The sequence below is a fragment of the Cyprinus carpio genome, chromosome A19, assembly GCF_018340385.1.
Source record: "Cyprinus carpio isolate SPL01 chromosome A19, ASM1834038v1, whole genome shotgun sequence".
NCBI classification, from domain to species: Eukaryota; Metazoa; Chordata; class Actinopteri; order Cypriniformes; family Cyprinidae; genus Cyprinus; species Cyprinus carpio.
The window spans coordinates 17,668,257-17,692,285 of record NC_056590.1 but is presented as its reverse complement, the minus strand read 5'-3'; the positions used below and the strand labels follow the sequence as shown (position 1 = coordinate 17,692,285).

Here is a 24,029-nt window from a genome sequence, read left to right as displayed (position 1 = left end):
AGCACGCTGAGGCTGAACTGGATGCCCAGTGGAATTCACCTGTACAAAGACAAAACAGCCAAAATATTTCTGTTTCTCAGTCCTTTCCAGCACGAGGAGGATCTTCACAGGCCTCGGAGGTTTCACAGCAGTCATCAGAAGGACTGTGTTGAAGTGCACACTCTGACAACCCCAGACAAAGAGCCAGCATGGAGCTGGTGGCGTTCACTACATCACTGTCATCAGCTGAGAGGAAACAGAAAACACAAATGAAATAAGCTTCATACTTCACTTCTGAAACTCTTATAACATAACATAAAATGACAAGAACAAAGCTTCCGTAGTAAAGACCTTTGTTTTATCATCAGTCCTTAGTCCTTCACTGTCATGACCAAATGCAGTAAGATCCAGTAAGATCTAACTCAAGCAAATCAAGCATTTCGTAACTAACCAATGTCGTGCTAATATGCTAAAACATTACCATTGCTAGAGAGTTCTCTCAGTTTGGGTTGGCGGTTGAGTTGAGCATCTCTCTGTGGCAGAGGGGTTTTGCACTGCCTCTTATGGGTGAACCAGTGCAGCCTCTGACAAGTCTTCCCACAGTAGACCACCTGCAAAGAGATTTGGGAGCATTATGGGAAAACAGTGTTTCAGTAACATGTGAAACTCCAACATAATGAGAAGAGAGCTTACTTAAGAATACAAAACAATAATCCTCATATAATGTAACTCAACAGTGCACTTTAAATTCACCTTTGAAGCTTCAGATACCTTTAAATTTTAATTTTGTTGCATTTCTGACATCAAAAGAAAAACTGGATTAGGTTGGTATAGCCAAATAGTCAATGATCTGGGCTTGTTAATTAAAAGGCTGTAGGTTCAGGATGTGGAAAGTTATGTTTCTGAAGAGAAACCACACGCTAAATAGAAACTAACAATCATTAGTATACTTTTCAGATGATCATTATGTGTGATTAATTGTAAAATAAATCATATTAACAACATTTGTAAGTTTGGCCAGAAAATGATCAAAAATGTCAATATTAACTGAATAAATGTTGATGGCAAGTCATGATTACTTAAGAAAAGAGGAAGCACATTATACCATTTTACAGAAGGAGCACTTTTTGTTAGCACCCCTCTCTCCACATGTAGCACAGTACTCCATGTCCATAAGCACCATCTGGCCCGTCAATGCCTGGGTCAGAACCGAGAAGGCTGTGGGGTCGTTCCCCTGGAAACATAAGTGAGATGTTAGCAATGAGCTGACACATTTTTATCATTTGCCATCAGTCAGCAAGCTATGAACATCTTCACTACCATTCAAACGTTTGGTTAATGTTTCATTTACATGAACAAAAGTGTATTCCTGAAAATTCAGCTTTGCATCACAGCAGACATCACTCCAGTCTTCAGTGTCACATGATCCTTCAGAAATCATTCTAAGATGCTGATTTGCTGCAACAAACATCTTTTATTTAAAAAAATAATTTAATATTTTTGTAGAAACCGTGATACATTTTTCTTTGATGAATAGAAAGTCCAACAGAATAGAATGTCTTTACGGTCACATTTGATCAATTTATGCATCCTTGCTGATTAAAAGTATTCATTTCTTTTAAAAAATAAAAAATCTGATTCCAAACTTTTAAACCGTAGTGTATAATCATAAATATTTAATAAAAGCAAAAGTTAAGTTGTAAAATAGTATTTAATATTAACTATAAAAAATATATTAATTAAATATTAAAATATCCTACCTGATGATAATTATTATTTTATATTATATTATTTACAATATTATAAATCTTTTTTTTATTATTATTATTTAATAAGTGATTCCACATAATATGACTCCTTAAAATGAAAAAATATACAAATTATAAGGTGTTTTTATCTTGTATGTTAGAAAAGTGTACTAACAATTTCTGCGGGTGCTATAATTCGGACCAGCTGTTGCAGCAGGGTTGCCTCACAATAGGGAAACTTCTGGATACAATCACGGATGAATTTCTCCTGGTACTGAGGAAAGCCATCACCATCTCTTCCTTTCAGAAGCTTGGGCAAAAGAAAAATATATGTTTTTGTGACGCCATTTGCAAGACTCTCTAAGATGAAAGGACCATAAAGATGAAGCCACCTCTTCAAAAGGGCATCCAGGTTATCATCACGTTCCTGCAGATAGATCAGACACTTCTGCAGCACGCAGCTGATGTAGTGCATCTTCATGGCCTGAACCTCATTCATGTCCTGCTGTTTCACGCACTGCTCACAGAGCAGATCCATCACACGGTAGCACTTCTCCAGGGCCACCACATCAACCAATAAGGGGTCCTCCTTCACTAGCATCACTATCTGGAAAGTGCATGATGAAAAATGTGCCCCAAAATATGAAAAGTGATTATAGCAGAGACACTAGCCTTACTTTCAATGCAAGTTTCATGAAGGAAACATGCTCTCATGCTACATTATTCTGTTAACTGATCCCTGCTGAGTGTGGGATTGAGACACCTTACTCATCAAAAATCACTGGATGTGAGACAGCTGAGATAGCGCACACAGATGCCATCCGAGATCTGCCTCAAAGCACACACTCAAGTCTATACTAGAGCAACTGTGTATTATATTACTAACACAAACCTTTGATTTGACACTCACAGGCCTGCATCTTGAAAATACAATTTCTGATTATTAGAAAAAGGCAAAATATTACCTATTTTGATGATGCTGAATTCAAAAATATCAATAAAAACTCCCATCTCTCAAAGTTTGACTATTTTGGCACAATTCCTGGAATCAGTACCCCAAAAAAATCAGTAAGAAACAAGTATGGATTTCATTCAGCAAATATGATGCTGGGCGGTGTTATTTATGCATTTCATTGCAATGTCACATGCAAATGTCATTTCATTTTTCATATATTATGCAATGAAGGTTGTTTATCAGAGCTGTAGGTATAACAGATATACAAAACCCCAAGCCTGTGTTGAAATGCAGGCCATGTTGTTGCTCTGTAATATCACAAGGATATATTTAGATGGAATAAAAGCAGAAGGGGTGTTGGTTAGTGCAAACTGATGCTTCCTCCAGTCATGTGACCTTGTATGGTATTCTTATGGGTGTTATAAAAGCATAGGTTGCTGTGTTTCACTAACATTGTTTGGTTTGTGTGAGCATGGTGCTTTACTGTCACTTGAAATCTGAGTTATATAAACACACTTGGCAGTTCTTACCTTGACAGGATTGAGGTTAGTAGTCATGATGATTTTGTGTAGGGGTCCTGCCAGTTTGGGGGGTAGTTTAGGTTCTCTCTCTGAACCCTGGGGTCTGGTGTAATATTCCAGCCTCGCACGAGAAAAGAAATTGTTGATCACTGTCACACAGTCGTGCTGACCTGCACAGGGCAGAAAGAGAAAGAGGTTAGTGATTTATTAAGTAGTAAGTAGTAAGTGTGCATATGTATATGAATCACTCACCCACAAAAGCAGCCATCTGAGCAGCAGTTCGTCCTACAGAGTTGACCAGATCTGTCTCTGCTCCGGCATCTAAGATCATCTCTGTAATTTCAGCATTACCTGTGGGATTAAAAGTGTCAGTAAAGACATTTCTTATATTAACATTACAAAATATTTATATTTTCAAATAAATGCTGTTTTTTAGAACTTCCTATTCATCAAAGAATCCTGAAAAAGGTTTCATGGTTTCCACAAAATGATTAAGCAGAACAACCATTTTCAGCATTTATTATGATGGGATTTAGGCAATAATGAGATTAAACTTTCCTCATGAAAACAACAATGCTTCAGTTACACTGATGTGATTAAGCGCATAATCATAGCAACTATAATCGTCAAAAAATGTTACATATGCAAATTGTAAGCACAGTAAACAGCCATGTAAACATCTCACTGTGATTAATTCCTTACTCTGATTATTGGAAATAATCACATTATTGGTGCACATGTAAATGTAGTCACTGATAAAAATATATGTTTCTTGAGCAGCAAACCAACATATTAGAATTATTTCTGAAAGATCATATGACACTGAAGACTGGAGTAATGATTCTGAAAATTCAGCTTTGCATCACAGGAATAAATTAAATTTTAATATACATTTAAATAGAAAAAAAAAACTTTAAATTGTAATAATATTTCACAATATTACTGTATTTTATATTATAATGACAACCTTGGTGAGCTAGAAGACTACTAAAAACTACTGCTTTATTGTTTTAAAACTGGATCGTTTTATTGTTATTTTATGAACAGTTATCACCAAAACATGCAAATGCCTTTTACAATACGTTTTATGACATTCATCACATTCTTACACACTTTTCTGTCGTACTTGTGTGTTTTATTCATGACTGTGGTATTTGTGCAACCTAATACCAGGTCGTCTCTAGAAATTCATTCATAAATGAACTTGCTAGTCACTCTCAGAAAAAAGGTGTTTCTTGGGCAGTACCCTTTCAAAAGGTACTAAAATGTACCATTAAGGTAATATGTACACTTAAGGCAATAATATGTAGCTTTAAGGTACTAATATGAGCCTTCCCACATCTGCAAGATGTCTGTTAAAGAGCACTTCATCTGGAAAGCATCTGCATGTTGTGTACAAACATCTGAGAAACGTCTTTAAGATGTCAGTTCTAAATCATAAACATCTTAAAGACATTTTCTAAATGTATATTTGACAGGAAACATCCCAGAGACGTATTTCAGATGAGCAAACACTCTAAAATAACATGTAACATGTAAACATGCACATCAAATAGACATCTCTGAGATGTACGTGTGCTATCAGTGTTTTAGGGGTAAAAACAATACAAAGTACATAATTTCAGTGAAGCTTTTTTTACCTTTAAATGTTAGATAAAATGAAACTTGGTAGCATTACTATTGACATGAGTTTACCTGAGAGGCCAGCGAACATGAGAGCAGTGTAACCATACTCATGCTCATTACAGTTGACATCAGCTCCGCGCTGCAGCAACAGTCTGCACATGTCTGCTTTGCCCTTATAGGCCGCATGCATGAGAGGGGTCATGCCATACTGAAACAACATGAAATGTCTTTCACCAATCTTTTCATTGCATGACAAATGACATTTAGCCTTGTTCAATCCTCTCACAAACTGTGAAAATCCAGGAAATGTGTCTGCAGTATGGAGATTCTGACGAAACACTGGCACTTGCTGAGAGTGACATGAGCTGGGTGAGTCATAATCTTTGTTGCTCCTTGGATGAAGTCAAAAGACTGCGTTGGTGGCGAAGCGAACAAGCAGCACATCTGATTTTGACAGGTGGGATACACTTATTAACTGCTGTTTCTAATCATTCTGGCCCCAAAAGGACCTCAAGAAGTCTGTAGGTTACATCTAGTGGCATGTCTCCATTATCACACCTCTTTAAGTACCACATCCGTCACTCAAGAGTCTCTGCCATATGCCTGAATAACAATGTGGAACATATGCCATCACCTCACCAGCCCATCAGCCACTGCACTTGTTTATATAAGGGCTGATCGTCAGAAAACAACTAAATAATACCAGTATTTACAGTGTAAGGCCTGTGTCTATGTAGTCAGGCTGCGGTATAGCATAAACATTAATAAAAGTACAATAAGTATGGGTTGTGTTTGGCCAGCCGCCGTATGTCTGGTTTTATGTTTTGTTGTGTTCCAGCTTGGTGAACCCCAATGAGCCATAACTGGTGCTTAAATGGCCTGTAAATTACTACCCATATTCATCATCTTTATGTTCTTACCTCATCCAGACAGTTAATGCGCACGCTTGGATTGCTGAGGAGCTGGGTGGCCTCTTGCACATCACCTTTTGAGAAAACAGTCTAGAGTTTAAAAAACTAAACATTAGGGATCATGGACAACCCATGATGATCCACAATTTTATTTCCATGGATGGTCTACATACCCAAGTGCACTTTGTATAAAGACACTTAAAGTATATGGAGGGTATTTTCAAAACATTTTTACCCTTTTCAAATTAGGCAAGGATTCAGTAAAATACAATTCTGAGACAAACAGAAAGTTATTTTGTAAGTAAGTTAATTTGGTTAGTTTATGGATATGAATTACGTGAACGAATCTTACATCTAATATCAAAGCCTGTATAACATGAAACGGCACTGGATATATATTTTTTATGTTTTTGAAAGAAGTCTCAGCAAGGCTACATTTATTTGATCAAAAATACAGTAAACACAGTAACATTGTGAAATATTATTACAATTTAAAATAACTGTTTTCTATTTGAATATGTTTTAAAAATGTAATTTATTCCTGTGATGCAAAGCTGAATTCTCAGCATCATTACTCCAGTCTTCAGAGTCACATGAGCCTTCAGAAATCATTCTAATACATTGATTTGCTGCTTAAGAAATATTTCTGATTATTATCGTTGAAAACAGTTGTGCTGCTTAATGTTTTTGTGGAAATTGTATTTTTGTATGTATTTATTTTCAGGATTCTTTGATTAATAGAGAGTAAAAAAAAAAAAAAAAAGAATTTATTTTAAGCAGAAATCTTTTGTAATAAATATGTTTACTGTGTCACTTTTGATCAATATAATGTGTTTTGCTGAATAAAAGCATAAAAACAACAACAGAAAAACTTTCTTGACCCAAAACGGGTCATAATATCAGAAAGGCCTTGTAACTAAACAAACAAGAGAACGAATAAGTAAACATCCAACCAATTTAATAGGTTAATTTATATATGTAATCTACAGAAAGTAGAAAGTCTGGTTCTAAGGAAACACACACACACACACACACACACACACACACACACACACAGTGATTTCCAATGACAAAAATCATTCCTACCTGTATCATCACTCTCTCTTCAGCTGTCAGGTCACCTTTCCTTGCAGGGGTCAGACTCGTCATATTGACACCGGTCATTTGTTATTATGGTTAAGGATAAATAGTATATGGATGTGAAAACTGCTTCCTCAGTATATAGACCTTATAATACAGAGCTCAAAGTAAAAAAGAGAAAGCATTCTTGGTTCATACCACTTTGGAAATTAAAAGGAGGGGAGGGTGGAAATCCGAGTGACACGATGTGAAAAAGCCGTAATGAATATTTTAGGATATAAATGTCTATTTTATTTTTAAAAATTCTATTGTCAATACATGTTATTAATTTTTCATTCAGGAAGATTTAATTATTAATTGCAGTAATAATTCATGTCGTGAGAACTACCCCTCTCAAGAGTAGATCAGTCCAGCTGTACTTAACTTGCCTGCACGAGCCGTCGCGTGAGATACTGCGCGCAGCGGTGCTCGAGATCATCACAGGCAGAATCACAGACAGGTAAAATACAGTCACATGATGCGCAATGTTACTGTACGTGTATGGTTCTCTCGTGCTTCTTCTGAGCCTTTACGAGTTTTGAAGCGTAACCTGCTGGTCTCGAAACCTGTATTATTGATTTAATATTAATACAAATAAGTACATGTGCAAAAATTATACATTTGTAAGCAGACGGAGGAATTTAACTAGTGATTAAGTCAGATTGCTTGGTTATTAATGAAACCGTGTTGTAATGTAATTTTAAGCACTTGTCTGAACAGTTCGACAGCTTGTGCTTTACACGAGCGCACAACAAAAGTATTTAATATTTCAGGGGATCAAATAAAAAGCATGCATGAAAAGTGTGTGTGTTTGTGTGTGTGTGTGTGTGTATATATATATATATATATATATATTCCACATTTCAACATAAAAAAATAAAAAAAAAGTTATGATATTTAGTGGTCAGATTTTTATTGTGTATGTATATATAAAATATCTGACTGTAGAATGTGCATTGTTCTGCATGTGAAGCTAAAAAAAAAAGAAATATGTAATAAAAATATCTTTTAATCAAAACATGAATGCGCTTGAACTATATGTGTGAAGTATAGTGCAACATAGTGTAATATTTATAGTAAAAATTATAGCACATATAATATTTATATCCTGACAAAGCTTCCGTCCTGTGTTGTGTCCCAGCAACTCATTCTGACTTTGAAACCAGGTTGCATTCTCTTCCAGGAATGCCATAGCCTGTGTGTTATTCTTGGCACTGACTGAAGCACTTGTAAATTGGGACCGTTTGACACTAGCACACGAACACACACAAGTATGTGTCATGGAACATAAACCTACAGATATACGGCAGCACACACAAGTCTGCAAGAACATAATCTTGTGGTTGCCAAGTGCAGTGTGATGTTTGTCCTTGTTTAATTGGTTTTGTGACAAGGAATGCCACTTATACACTGTGAGAAAAGTGTTGAAATCAAAGAGCTGTGTAGAATCAGCAGTGTGGTACATTAACTGGAGATTGATTTGGAGTGATTCTGATGGTTTGTAAGCCCCACTCAATCCTCAGGGACTGTTGTAATCTAATTAAAACCCGACTCTGACTTTTGACTCTCTGGAGTTTCTCACTGTGTTTCTCGTTTTCCAGCGACACTGGTACTAAGCAGTACTGTGGGGTTTTGTGCTCTGGACATCCTCTACTTGAGCTGATCTATGAGCAGTTTACTGCATTGTCTGTTGTAATGGATTAGGGTTTGGTGGCAATCAGCTAAATCATCCCCTTGTGGGCTCATCCCTGGTGAACGTGGTTGTTGATATTATTTATAAATCACACGGGACCAGCACATGAGCACATATTGTTCAGAGCTGCGTGAAAGGACTCAATGTTAGAAAAACACTGAGGTTCATGCAGCTTTGAAGACAAATCAAGGCTATTCTTTGTGAGGTATGAAATATAAAATATGCTCCGTTTGAGAGAACCTTTTATATCTACATTACCTGTTATTGTAGAGCAGCATTACAGACCATGGGTAAGGAAGACTCACCTCCTCTGACTGCTATTTTAGAAAAATAATTTTATATGTGTAAAACAAGTAATACATTTGCACAACTTTTTATAAGTGTGGGATTGATCAAAATTTTTTTTTTTTTTTTGAAAAAAGTGTCTTTTGGGGTATTGCTCACCAAGGCTGTAATTATTTATTTATTTATTTATTTATTTATTTATTCATTATTCATTTATTTAAAATGTTGATTTTTGTGCTCAAGAAACATTTCTTATTATAATTAATGTTGAAAACAGTTGATCTGCTTTATATTTTTGTGGAAAACATAATTGATTTTTTTCAGGATTCTTTTTACAGACCAGAAACTTTTGAAAAGTAGTTCAGAAAAAAACAAACAAAAAAAACAACAACAAAAAAAACAACTTTATTTATAAATTAAAATATTTCTCAAAAATCAGTCTGCCCTGAGAAATTCTCCATGGAGGTTTTTGTTTTGTTTTGTATTAGTTTAAATGTTTAAAATTAGATTTATTTAATTAATATTTAAATCAGTGTATTATATTATATTATATTATATTATATTATATTATATTATATTATATTATATTATATTATATTATATTATTGCAACATGAATAAAGGACATCAAGGAACTTTTTGTTGTTGCTGTTTTTCTGGTTATACAGAGCTCATAACAACTACCCATATTTTTTTTTTTTAGATTCTTGTCACAAGGTTACACATCTTAACCACTCTGTCACTCTGAGCGTCAATACGTTGTTGAGGCAGCTGATGGAAAATGATGATTTTGTTTGTGTATGTGTTTGCACGTGTGTATACTTTGTGAGTCTGCTTGTATACACACACACACACACACACACACACACACACACACAGAGGGCTGTAAGCTGTGATCAGACATTTCCTTGCTGTAATACGACACGTGTCCCAGGCCTGAGTGACTGAAGTTTACACTGTCGGGGATGAGCCCCTCTATATTTAGCACAGGGCAGCGAAAGGCTTGCTGGAGCACTGGCTTTCTGCTGGAGCACTCGCTGCATGGAGAGGACCTCTCAGCTGATGAGCTTTTAGATCGCAAGCTTTTTTTTTTTTTCTCCCTTGTACAGTACATTATTAAAAACGAGGTGTGTGAGAGTGGGGTGTAGTGTTGGGTAAAACACAGATTACTAAGTCAGGAGTTGTTTCATTGTTTTGTGTTGTGGGGCTTTTTTTAATAATGGATCTGTCATAGCACACAAAATGGGTCATCTATGTTTTTGGTGCTGATTTGAATATATTTTATGTCTGTTTCTTTGCATGTGAAGGACTTTTATGAATACCGGTAAGCAACAGAAGCCAGTGCTTACAGGCCAGCGGTTTAAGACCAGAAAAAGGGGTGAGTCACTTTTTATCTCAGTATTACACATTCTACCTCATAAAAACTAATTGTGGGCTTTACAAAGGATCTTCTTTAAATTACATAGACCTTCTTTAACACCGTTATTTTACTTAATTGTTAATACTCCAGGTCAAATACAAGTGGCATGATTACTACTACTACAACAAAAAAAAATGAAAAATTGCTTATAAAAACAAACAAAAAAGCGCATTGACCGTTATATGGGAAGTGTACAATGATTTTTTTAAATATTTGTTCACATACAGAAATATGCACACACCTTAGATGTGAACACGTTGCAGACACTCTCTCTGCAATGCAGTGGCAAGGGTCTCAATTCATGTTCTATTAATAGCTTGTTTGTATGCTACTGTGTACTTCATGTCCTACACAATACTGGTACCAGTGCAGACCCTCTGCTGTTCTGACCTTTATCTTAGTTCTTCAGTCTCCAATAAACAGAAGTTAACAAATAGCCTACTGCAGTAGCTGCAGTATTAGCTCCAGAAACAGAAAGTTTAGGGGGCATTCACACAGAAAGCATTTTTCCATTCCACTGCACTACTTTTCAATTATTTCTTTATGCAGACTTGCTAGATGGACATTGTTGACAATTGCACTTGTGTCTTGCATGTGACACAGCGTTCTAAAAACGTAGCATTAAAAGTAAAAACTTTAAAAAAAGTCTCAAGTACTTATGTTGTTATTATTATTATTAATACATTGTTGTTGTGGTGTACTTGTAATGGTATTATCAGACATTTATTTTTTCAAAAAGGCTAAATAGAAGCTATAAAGATTGGTTCACATTTATTCTCAGACATTTAAACATAAAATACACAACTGTTCAAAACTTTGTGGTCGAAGATTTCTTTATAATAATCACCAGGACTGCAATTCTTTATTGTTGTTTTGTTCTTAAAAATTCATGAAAACAGTATTTTAAATTTTAGTAAAATATTATATTAATAAAAAACAAATATTTTATATTTATATGAAAGTAATTTATTTCTGTGATAAAATAAAATCTTCAGCATAAAACGTAATTTTGCAGCTACAGTATAACATCTTCAGGAGCATTCAGTGTCACATGATCCTTCAGAAATATTCTAATATTGATTTGCTACTCAATAAATATTTATTTTCAATGTTGAAAACAGTGATATTTTTTCTTAAAAATAATGTAAAAAAGTTAAAATAAAATAAAATAAAAAGCAAAAAACCAAATACAGCACATAAAGTACAACAAATATCAGTAATCGGAGTACTTATAATCAGTATAAACTATTTGCAGCTACAGTACATCAAGTAGCAGTCATCTGAGTATTAGTAGACGGTCTGCTTAATATCTGCTAAAACTTTATTTTGATGGTCCCCAACAGACATTCTACCAACTATAAGTAACTTTGCAGGAACACATCAATTTATTCTACTAACCCTAATCCTAACCCTGACCTAACAGTCTACTGATACTCTGATGAGAGTTCGTTGACATGTAGTTGCAAGTTACTAATAGTTATTGAAATATTACTGCTATAGAAATAACAATCGAAATAAAGTGTAATCATCTTTACTCCCACTTTTGATAAATTTTATCAATACTCGATAAGTATTAGGCTCATTTAATTACTATGATTTTTTTTAATCCTACTGACCAGTAGTGTATTTTTTAATAATGTTGGTCAATTTTTAGATTTTTAAATAAAAATGAACAAAAAGATACACGCTTAAGTATCGTACATTTGTTTTACAATATCTGCCATACAGTTCTAAATTCAATCTTCCATGTAGGTGTATGATACAGGTGAAAGGTGAACACCGTTAGACATTACGGACAGCTTAGGAATCTTACTTAATAGCTTTTGACCGGGACAAATGTGGGGGTGTTTTCAACAGGGCGTTAGAGTTATGCTTCACTGGCTTGTGTGGTAGGTGTGACTGGCTCTTCAAATGTGAGATCTCACAGGAAGACGCTCAACATGCTCTTTAGCGTGTGCTATAATCAGAATTCCTAGCCAGCAGCGAGGCGAGGGAACTCATTTACATAATGGTACTGTAGATATAAGTGCGGCTTGCATATTTCTGCTTGCGTTATCAAATGTTCTACACAGATGGATACAAATCAAGGATCAACTCTAAATCATTTAAAGCATTATATTCTACATCATAAGTGGCTAATGTGAATCCTGGATATATGCTGCGGTAACCTTGACTGAGAGTCTTTCTTTATTTTCTCTCTCAGATGAAAAGGAGAAGTTTGAGCCTACGGTTTTCCGAGACACTATTGTTCAAGGCCTCAACGAAGCAGGTGGTGATCTTGATGCTGTAGCCAAGTTTCTGGATGTCACTGGGTCGAGACTAGACTACCGCCGTTATGCCGACACCCTGTTTGACGTCCTCATGGCTGGGAGCATGCTTGGTAAGAAGGTCCCAAACTTTGTGCATAGTTTAGAATATTGTCTTAATATGTCATAGTTATTGTTTTGTAGGGTTGTGACTGCTGATACCTCATTACATATGCTTTCTCATGATTTTAAGTATGCTATTTAATTTTTTCTTATTTCAGAAATGCAGATAATAATCTCCCAAACTGTCTATCGTGATTAAGTTGCAATTAGATATTTATATGAAAATTCACCCTATCGATTTCTCATCTTTTACCCAAGATGTCACTGGGGTCATACTGTACATTCTGACAAGCAACATTCGTAAAGGACAGAAAATCACTTGGTGGACCCTTGGAGGATGTAGAGCCATCCTTTGTGCCATTAGCTCACGCAGACCCTGGCGTCTTTAGCAGATTAACAGAATGAGGGGTCATTAGCTCACTCCCCCATGACAGCAGGCTGTTGCTCTAATACTTGCAGCACATCTCTGGATCAAAGTGTTTATTGCAGTACCTCCAGGCCATCAATTTACAAATCCCATTGATGGTTAAAGATAAGGACAGCAGGGAATAAACATCACAATTTTAGCCGGTTTAGTTGTCTCCAAGGAACTGTCACACAGGGTTGGAAATCTTCAGATCTTTTGCACATAAGCAGGCTGAGAGAGTGAGTGGGCGGCTGCACTGTGGGACAGAAGCAGAGTGTTGAATTTGGTTGGAGCAGATATGGGAAGCCAGTGTAGAGAACAGCATATTATAAGGATTTTTGGAGTTGAATATGGATTTTGTGTGTTTAGAATGATATGCGTGTAAAGCACATACGCTGATAAATCAGACGGCACATAATTAGATTATAGCAGTTTAAAATTAATTGAGGACTGAGCCGTGTTACTCACATGATGTTACATAATATAGTGCATTCAAACCAATATAGAAATATGATCATCCCCTTGCAAGGGACTCTTGCTGTTCAAAAAAGTATGCGTTAAAAAATATTAATTAAAAATAAAAATTGTGCAGATGAAAATTAGCCTCTGGATAAATCCAATCCAATGCATTAAATGGAAACATTGAAGTCCCTTTCAAAACATTTCAAATAACTGCTGTTCACTTGAAAATTATATTCATCAAAGAATCCCGAAACAATGTATCATGTTTTACACAAAAATATTAAGCAGCACATCTGTTTTCAACATTGATAATGATGATAATAATAATAATAATGTTTCTTAAGCAGCAAATCAGCGTGTTAGAATGATTTCTGAAGACTGGAATAATGATGCTCAAAATTCAGCATTGCATCACAGGAATAAAATACATTTTAAAATATATTCAAATAGAAAACAGTTTGTAATAATTGTAATAATATTTTAAAATATTAATGTTTACTGTAAGCATATGAAACTTGTTTAAAATATATGTAAATTAAAAAAGATTATATGTAGCTTGACCTATAGGTGCAGTTTTTTTTTTCTTCTTTTTTTTATACTCCTGCTACATCGGTTTTTCTTTACTCGTACTGATCATTAGCTTGTAAGTTTACATTCTTCCTCTCACACACTACACTTTTTGTTCAGTCTCTATGGAATGAGTTCAGTTTCAAGCACTGGTAGAGATGTCTCTAGGATGGGACTGTCTCTGTCAACCTAATTAGAGCTAACAGGTTTACTCTGGCTCTATATAAAGCTCAAATAGCTGTGAGAGCACATGAGAGAGGAAGAAGAACAGCCTGGTCAAACATCCAGTCAGCAGTCAGATTACTCCAGTTATGGTATAGAGCCCTGATGAGCAGAAGACTGCCGTTAACACTGTTAAACTAGAGATTAATCCAAATCCTTTGTTAGCATCACTGAACTTCCTTAAAGCAACCTTTGCCCTTATTAGTACTTAACAAAGATGGATTTCCCTGAACTCTGTGAAAATAGTGGGGTCTATTACATACATGGGATGAAAGTAATAATTTAAAGTTAACATGAAATTAAAATGGACTTATTTCTTTAATCTATATAATAAACAATTTATTTGTGGACAGTATTCATAAATTTTTCATGCATAATTTTCATACACACACGACTGAATATCCTGTCAGTTTAAAACTGTCACATTAAGCAAGTTAAATATGTTAAAATATTTGAAAATATTACTGCATAGTAATTTGGTGAAAATATGCCATCATATAAAAGTCTAACAGAAGAAAAACTTCTGACAACCTGGAAAAAGAAGAACCTTGTTGTACTTTGATTTCATTTAAATATTTTGAATAAAGTCATTCTTGCCTGAAAAATACAGAGCCCCTAATAGATCATGCATGTGGTGGGGGGAAAAATGAGATGGGTGGAAAAGTTATGTTTCTTTTGTGTTCACTTGCAAAACTTGTGCCCTGAGAAACTTTGTATTTGCAAGAGAGAATGCAAATCTTTTGTGAGCAAATATAGAGTTTCTCAGGATACACAATATTTTCACTTGAAAATACAAACATTTTGCAAGGGAACACAAAGTTTCTTGAGAGAACTTAAAAGTTTTGCGAGCAGATGCTAAATTGCTGATGGAAATAATATGAGTTGGGAAGAAAAATATTTCAGTGCTTTTGCATTTATTCGCAAACCTTTTGCATTCCCCGGAAAACATTGAGTTTGCAAGTTTCTCTGGAGAATGTTTTGTGAATGAAGGTAGAACTGGAAATAATATGAGGAGGGAGGCAAAACTATATTTCAGAACACAAAAGTTTGCGAATGCAAAAGGATTAGGATTTTTCTTCCATTCTTATGTTTTTTTTTATTTTTTTATCTATCATCATGTCTTTTTAGGTGATCTGTAGAAAAGCCAGTTTAGTGTTTTTTTTTGTTTGTTTTGTTTTTAAATTGTAAGATGGGAAGTATTACATTGACCAATCAATGGATTAGTGGTTCAATACTGTAACCTGGAGCAAATCTCTCAAGGGGATCTAAAGTTAACTTTGTATGGTATTAACCCGGGCACCTGTGGATTACTCCATGAGGCATTGCATTGTTATGTGTGCAGAGCACTTTGAGAAACCATGACCTATTTTGGGGTGGAAGCAATGCTGTAATTCAATTTCTTTCCTTATTTGATTAAATGGTTTTGAAATGCATCTACTCTGTAGTACAGAGGCTAATGCTTTTTGAACTTGACCTGCACTACATCACTTCTCTTTATACATAAAGCTGTACAGCATAATACTGTACATAATGCATTATACATAAATAAAACTGCAAACATAGCATATGATACATATGGAATGATGTTTTGTGGTATAATTGTTGTGTTGTTGCATAGCTGGTTGCTGTGACGTGTGTCTCTATCATAGCTGTGCAATAGGCAGGGACATTTTCTCAGTAGAGGTTAACAATGACAGCACTGTGCTTTCAAAGGATTTACAGCATTAACCTGTAACCTCACTTTCCGTCTCTCAGCTCCTGGGGGGACGCAAATTGACGATGGGGACAAGACCAAGGTGACGGAGCACTGTATGTTCAAGACGGAGGAAAACCACACTGCTGTCCGCAGCTATGCTCAGGTGAACACCCCACTTCACCCAGTTCAATGAGAAGCTTTTGTATATGAAAAATGAGCAGCTGATACCAAGGTCGGGGGAGGCAGGGGAATCCTCTTTCAAAATTGCATTAGATATACTTAGTCCCCAAATCCTCTGGGTGGAACCAGTATGCCACTCATACTGTGTCATTTTAAAATAATCCCTTGGATTACAGTGTCTCTCCATCACCAGCTACTGTGAGTTTCTTGTGTCCAGGGTTTTGCTTTTGTCATATCATGAGGAATCACATTTTTGAGTCTAGGCTATAATTAGGGATCTAAAAATATTATAATAATAATTAATAATGATGATGAATATATTATATATTATTATTATTATTATTATTATTATTATTATTATTATTATGTATGATCACATATTATAATTATTATAACAAATAAATATTATTATTAATATATTATTTTATATTATTTTTGTTTTTTTATATTATTATATCTAATAAAACAATGTAATAATAGTAATAATATCTGAAAAATAATACAATATAAAATATCACATATTATTATCAATGTCGAAACAAATTTTATATATATATATACATAAAAATTTCAATAAGGATTTTTTTTTTTTTACTGTTGTTGTATCATACAAAATGTATTGTATGACCCCTTAAAAAACACCTTGGTGCTGTGACTCATCGATGATTATGTCTATATACAGGTGTTCAATAAACTTATCAGAAGGTACAAATATCTGGAGAAGGCCTTTGAGGAGGAAATCAAAAAGGTAACTAATGTGCATATCATGTTGCTGCTATTCCTGCTATTATCAGTAATGTGTTTTACTGTGCAGGGTGTTCCACACATACAGTAGGTTGATTATTGATATACTGTATGTTCTGATCCATATGTCTTCTTCCCGCATAGCTTCTTCTCTTCCTGAAGGCCTTCACTGAGTCTGAGCAGACCAAACTAGCCATGCTAACAGGCATCCTGTTAGCCAACGGCACATTGCCACCATCTATCCTCACCAGCCTCTTCAGCGATAACCTTGTCAAAGAAGGTTTGTGCCTTATGTCTTCTTCTTAAAGAGAATTGGGGAAAAAAAACAAATAAATTAAAATTCAAGTATGTGCTTTTTCCCCCACTATCTGCTTTGTAGGAATATCAGCTTCTTTTGCGGTGAAGATGTTTAAAGCTTGGATAGCAGAGAAGGATGCCAATGCAGTGACATCTGCCCTTAGAAAAGCCAACCTGGATAAGAAACTCCTGGTATGATTGTTGATGCTCATTTGTGTTACAGTCTTAGATCAATTTTGATACTGAATTCATTAACCTCTGAAAATTATGAGGAGATAATGAACCATTGTGCAGATTAATTCTGTTTCCATGGAGATGTTCATTACATGGCAGACATGTCTTAACACCCCTAAACTCACTCATGACCTTGATGTGCACAGTGCGAAAAAATCCATGCAGATTCTGAGAAAAAAAAGGTTTTGATATACAGTCACAGGTTGTAGATAGTAGCAAAGTGTTTGGACACAATCACAATTATGATTCCACATCTAAATTCATAAGGTTTTCTGAAATGACCTGTAGTTATGAACTATTTTTGGCCTAAACAAAAACTTGGTGGATCTTGAATGCTTAAGATTTTGTGCCGATGCTTAAAGGTGAAGTGCGTAATTTCTGTTCCACTAGCATCACCAAACATAATTGTAAAATCAAGATGATTCAAACATTTTCTCAATCATGTCCCTCATCTTCCATCAGAATCAATCTGGGAAATGTGTATTTTAAGTATTTAAAATCGGACTATTGACACACTTCACCTTCTTAATCTTAAAGGTTATTCCGAGTTCCTCCTGTAGTTAATCTAATTGTGTAGTCTGCTCTGACTTCAGGAACTCTTTCCTGCCAATAAGCAGAATGTGGAGCACTTCTCAACATACTTCACTGAGGCAGGATTGAAAGAGCTTTCAGACTTCCTGCGCACGCAGCAGTCTCTGGGCACACGCAAGGAGCTTCAGAAAGAGCTTCAGGAGCGCCTGTCACAGCAGTGTCCCATCAGAGAGGTGAATCATCTACACATTTAACATTATAGATCAGTGCTTATCGACTGCTTTTGGTTCAAGACCAAGACTGTATAATGGTCATTATGGACTGACACGGTACCAAAATCATTTATTGTACAAAAAGTCCTTAAAATGTTCCATATGCTCTGATTTGAATTGTGCTTAGATTGTGGTGTATGTGAAAGAGGAGATGAAGAAGAATGATCTTCAGGAGCAGGCTGTGATTGGCTTACTGTGGAGCTGCCTCATGAATGCTGTGGAATGGAATAAGAAAGAGGAGCTGGTCACCGAACAGGCCCTCAAACACTTGAAGGCACAGTATCAACACCTTGACTTTATAATGCCACATTGATATCAATAATGCTTATATTCTCTATATTTTTTAGTAATTAAATTCTTTTGTCATGTCTGCCCTTCTGTCATCACTTAATCACTTCAGTTTCAGTTGAAGCTGTCTACACTGGAAGAGTCTGTCGCAATGAGTGACAGCATGTTGACAGATACCCCATTTCTATTTCTGATGCACTGCAGAGCTACTTCAGCCACTTTGTCTGAAATATAATGGGTCTCATTCATTAATAATTGATTTGATTAATCCAATTTATATGCACAAGAGAACTTCTCACAAAAAAAAATCTGCCTAATAACGTGCGTTTACATATTGATCTTCATATTAAGGGCTTTCTGCTTAACTCTTTCTTTACAGCATTTATTTTTTATTTTTTGGTAAATTGAGAATAATTTTTAGTATGAATGTTGCATTTTTTTCTTTCTACATGTTATCTTAAGGGTTTTTCCCATTATTTAAATTTTAGTTTTAGTATAACATTTATAATTTAAATTCTGCGTTGGTGCTTGAAAAGTTGAAAAGTTTTCAACTTCTGCTGTAAGCAACGGACCCAACGTGACACAACGGACCCACAATTCATTTCGGCAAAGCTTGACATCTCTACATTCAAAGTAAATGAGAGGCGTTGAAGCCAATGCCCCGTGTGAATGGGGCGTTAAAGTTTTTCAGTTCGAGTGTTTTCAGCTTGTTTATTTTCATATAAAAATACGGCATGCAGTTGCATCAAACAATGGTATAAACATCATTCAGTGTAAATTGTGATAATCGTTATTAATAATCGCAATTACAATTTCAAGCAAATAATCGACAATTAGGATTTTTGTCATAATCGTGCAGCCCTAGTGTCTTTATTTACAAAACATCAAATATATTATATATATATATATATATATATATATATATGCAGAGCACGAATTAGTATAGGTCACCATACTTGGCTGTATGTCATGTCACTTTCACTTTTTTTTCACTCTCCTTATAGTCGTATTTAGCAGATTAGAGCTGGGTGAAAAAAAAAAAATCAAGCAATTAAGATTTGCGATGTATAATTTAGAGCCCGACCGATATGGATTTTTGGGGGCCGATGCCGATATTAACTCGAAAAGAGCCGATTTATAAGCCGATATTTTGATTTTGAAAATAAACTGGATATTAGACCCATTTCATATAAACTACACTTACACAACATTCAATAGCAAAATATCTGCCTGTTCTATGTATGTGGGCTGTATAAACCATTTTCCAGAAGGGATTATGTAAAAAAAAAAGCCTTAGATTACAGTCTCAATGACTAAACAATTGCACATCAAAAGTATATATTTTTTAATGATCAAAAGAACACTGCATTAGAGGAATCTTTGCAGAAGGAGTCCCACACTTTGAAAGCTGCTACAGCGTTCACCATCTTTTTCAGCCATCTGTAGGGTCAGAGAAAGAATAAGCATGTGTATTAATAATATCACCATGTATCATTACTCATGTCATCATTAGAATTATAATAATAATAAACAGGGATCTCCTACATAGGCAAAAATGAGAAATATAGAGAAATATATATATATATATATATATATATATATATATATATATATATATATATATATTTTATTTGTCAAGCTAGGTATTACCTATTACCTACTTATATTTAACTATATTTTTACAACATTTTCCTGTTATGGTCTGTAAAGCTGCTTTGAAACAATCTGTAAAAAAGAAAAAAAAAAAAAGCGCTTGTTCAACACAATTTATTTACATGTCCCCTCTGGTTTAATCATTTCTGACGCACCTACTGTAGTTACTGTAACTACACTATATTTGCTCTCACAGACACATTCACAACGGACCCGTATATCTTCTCATCTTCTCTTTGTGCAGTCTGAATCAAAACATCGTCATGCGCTGGCGAACGTAAAGTTAGCCTACTGTTACCGGAAGATTACGGAATCAATTCGAAGTTGAATGGTTAACGTTAGTGTCATGAATACACCGCTGTCAATTTTGAGAAGAACCACCTTCAAACAACAAGTTAATAGCAAGCATTTAAGGGGCCTGCTAAAAGGAAGCTATGTTAGCCTTAGAATAACGTAATACAGTTGTTGTTTTTTCGAGGCACGCTGTACATAACTTCTAGTCATTGACTACACGCGCCCCCCTGCCACAGTTACGCGGTCATTATGTGGGAAACACTGCAGATATATTTAGAATAAGTTAAACACTAACGTTATAGTTTGACCTCTTATTAACGTTCGCGCTCTTCCACTGATAAACATGGTATTAGCTTTGTGGCTAATCTAATATAGCAATGCATTAGCGGCTGTAAATGATGTTACAGAATATTTAGAAGTGATAATGATAGGACCGTTAGCTAGAACTACCACACTGTTTTTATATACAGCGTATGAACTAAATCTACAATCATTTCACATGACGAACAACAGACTCACCGTCAAAAGAGTACATCTCAGTGGCTTGGCTGATAGCTTTCTTCTGTAGTGGATTTCTGGCGCTGTTGTCAACTGGGGAGTTGCAGAGCTCCCTCTGGTGGGCAAACTATGCAACACTCATAACATGAGTGAAGCATGAGACTCTGTTTCTTCATGTTTCATCATAAAAAACAAATATGCCGATTTAAATGCAATTAGCTCATATCGGCCGATATATCGGTCGGGCTCTAGTGTAATTAAAGTATATATAAAGCTGTGCTGTAATATAATGTAACATTTTTGGATGATATAACAATCAAGTAATTGAGATTTTAGTTTTTAATTCGTTATGTGGTGATATTGAGAATTATAAAACCTGTGAGGTTCTTTTGTTATATAGAAGTATTTCTACTACTGCATTCCTGTTGACAATAAAATAGTTTATTTTGAAAGGATTATACTTTCAAGTTTCTGCTGCTGAAGTGTAGTATTTGCAGCTGATTGGTCCATGATTATGTAGGCAGCCTCAAGCAATTGCAGCTTAACACATCACTACATATCTTGTGCGTCCAGTGTAGATCTGTGTAAGAGAGAGAGACATTGATGCTGGAATGATAATGATTATTGTTTCTCCTGTAGCACTATGCACCTCTCCTGGCTGTGTTCAGTACTCAGGGCCAATCAGAGCTGGTCTTACTGCTCAAGATTCAGGAGTACTGCTACGACAACATCCACTTCATGAAATCCTTCTCCAAAATAGTGGTGCTCTTCTACAAAGGTACCCATGTCCCACTTTATCAGTGTTTTAATGATATTTTATATGCAATGTAAGATATGGTGTGTGTTTCTCATTCCACAGCTGATGTCATTAGTGAGGAAGCCATTCTGAAATGGTACAAAGATGCCCATGCTGCCAAAGGAAAAAGTGTATTTCTGGAGCAAATGAAGAAATTTGTGGAGTGGCTTCACAATGCGGAGGAAGGTGAGAAATTATTTGGGATAAAATTATCCTCTGCCAAACAAAATGTAAATTTCAAGCACATTATTTCTTAATTCTCTCTCCCACAGAGTCTGAATCAGAGGGGGAAGATGACTGATAATTTTGAGGATCCTGAAGATTTTATAGGTTTTACACTGTCAGCTCTCGGTGACCAGCTTTGTAGTGCATATTTAGGCTTTTTGTCATTACGTTTGTGTCCAGAGGGATGATTCACATTATGTACACTGAGGCCCAATCCAGGGAAAAGCTTCTGAGCTCTATGAAAAGAGTGCAGGGAGCTACATATAGACAGCCTTTAATAACAAACACTTTAACGTGGATTTTATATTAATGCCGTTCGGGCACACATCAGTTTCCTGCAACTGATTTTCATTTGAACAAACACGTGTATATGTCGTATGGGACTGCTTTGAATCTTTCTATGAATAAAAGGTGTTTTATATGTACTCTAGTTCAAGAATTTGTCTCTTTTAATTTGTCTGAATCATCTTTATCTCTGCATTTTTAAGCTGCTTTAGGTAAAGGTGTCTGCCAAATTAAAAAACTATAAATGTTTTTAAAGACCTGCCTTTTTATGTTGATTACGACTCTATTAAGTCCTTTTAGTTATTATAAATTATGCACAGGCCAAATCCTTCACTCTATGTCTCACTCACATATTGATTAATGTGTTTTCAACATTAACACGAAGAGAAGAGTTTTTATTTCATTATAGAGTTGGCTCATTATCATTCAGAGTAGATATTTAATTGACTTTAAAAATAAAATAAATAAAAAGGTCAAAAGGAAGAAATAGATATTGTAATTTTAGGGCTAATTAGAATTGTTTTGTTTTTTTCTTCTTAAATAAGAACATTTCCCTTCAGTGGTCAAATGACCAGAATGTTGTTGATAACAGAGGTGTAAAGTATTTGAGTAATTGTAATTAACTTAAGTATTTTTTTGGATCCTCTGAAGTTTTACATTTATCAAAGATACTAGCAACTTCACTTCATTTTTGCATAAGTATCTGTACTCTGTACTCCACTACATTTGTAATGAGTGTTGCAATTACACATTACATTTTGCATGCCACCTAGATTTTTCTGCAGCAGTTTATTTCTGCAATAAAAGAAGTGATATCGCCAACTACAGGGCACTGAAAGTACTATATCTTGTGCATTTTGCCCTCACCCAAAGTTGTCAACAAGGCTACTTCATGTGAATGTTAGTTCCTTAGCAACGTAATGAGGCTGAAACCAGGTCATCCAGTGCAAGAATGCGTTGACTTTAATTTTACTTTATTATTATTATTATTATTATTATTATTATTGTTATTATTATTTTACTTACATTATTTTTTTCATTCTACTGTATTCGTATCCTGTTATTATTGTAAAAGTTCAATAAACAAATGTATTTTTTTTACATTATTAACATTATTTTATTTATCCGTTAATCCGTTATACTGAAGATACCTTTTTTGAAGGATTTTTTTTTTTTGAGGTGTTCAGATTTATTTTGGTTTTAGAAAATAAATGTTATTGCTCTTCTCACAAATCATTTTTTTTTTTTTCACAAATCATGTCTCTTTGACTAATGCATCTTTGAGCCTATATTTAGTAAAAGTAAAATACTTACGTTCTGTTAAAATCAGATACTCCAAGACTTTTACTGAAATTGGTGACTTGTAGTGGAGTAATTTTCACTGTAAGGTATCTGTACTTTTACTCAAGTATGGTTTTCAGGTACTCTTTACATGTCTGGTTTTAATTAATTAATTATTATTATTATTATTATTATCATTAGTGTCTCAATACTGTTAAATATGAATATAATACTGTGTGTATGTATATATATGTGTGTGTGTAACTAAATTTACATAAATAATAATAATAATAATAATAATAATAATAATAATACATTTAAATAAACATTAATAATAAATATTTTTGTATTTTTGTATTATCCATCATTCTTAACTGATATTCTCATTAGTCGCAATACTGTTACAAAGACATATGTAAATAAATACTATAAAAAAATTAAAATCATATACAAATGCTGTATATCTGTAAATA

General features: G+C 34.7%; 2 protein-coding genes across 3 annotated transcripts; one reads left to right on the top strand and one right to left on the bottom strand.

Annotated features, from left to right (window-relative positions):
- Nucleotides 1-76: 76 nt before the first annotated feature.
- Nucleotides 77-6,889, bottom strand: LOC109065709 (ankyrin repeat and MYND domain-containing protein 2-like). Its single transcript, XM_042777182.1, has 9 exons — nucleotides 6,827-6,889; nucleotides 5,750-5,830; nucleotides 4,899-5,037; nucleotides 3,456-3,554; nucleotides 3,213-3,373; nucleotides 1,903-2,334; nucleotides 1,085-1,213; nucleotides 461-590; nucleotides 77-225 (listed from the first exon to the last, which is right to left on the bottom strand). Exons 1-9 carry the CDS (start codon nucleotides 6,887-6,889, stop codon nucleotides 77-79), a joined length of 1,383 nt encoding a protein of 460 aa, XP_042633116.1.
- A 342-nt stretch (nucleotides 6,890-7,231) lies between these two features.
- On the top strand, nucleotides 7,232-22,420 carry LOC109065710 (basic leucine zipper and W2 domain-containing protein 2). 2 transcript variants are annotated; one of them, XM_042776831.1, is made up of 12 exons: nucleotides 7,232-7,319; nucleotides 10,144-10,214; nucleotides 12,460-12,636; nucleotides 16,038-16,141; nucleotides 16,841-16,906; nucleotides 17,047-17,182; nucleotides 17,282-17,391; nucleotides 18,027-18,197; nucleotides 18,364-18,510; nucleotides 21,609-21,747; nucleotides 21,829-21,951; nucleotides 22,038-22,420. In XM_042776831.1, the coding sequence occupies exons 2-12, from the start codon at nucleotides 10,151-10,153 to the stop codon at nucleotides 22,064-22,066; spliced, it is 1,266 nt and encodes a 421-aa protein (XP_042632765.1). In that variant the 5' UTR covers nucleotides 7,232-7,319; nucleotides 10,144-10,150; the 3' UTR covers nucleotides 22,067-22,420. The 2 variants fall into 2 exon arrangements, with proteins under 2 accessions (XP_042632765.1, XP_042632766.1); XM_042776832.1 differs by lacking the exon at nucleotides 7,232-7,319 and adding an exon at nucleotides 9,823-9,963.
- The last annotated feature ends 1,609 nt before the right edge of the window (nucleotides 22,421-24,029 follow it).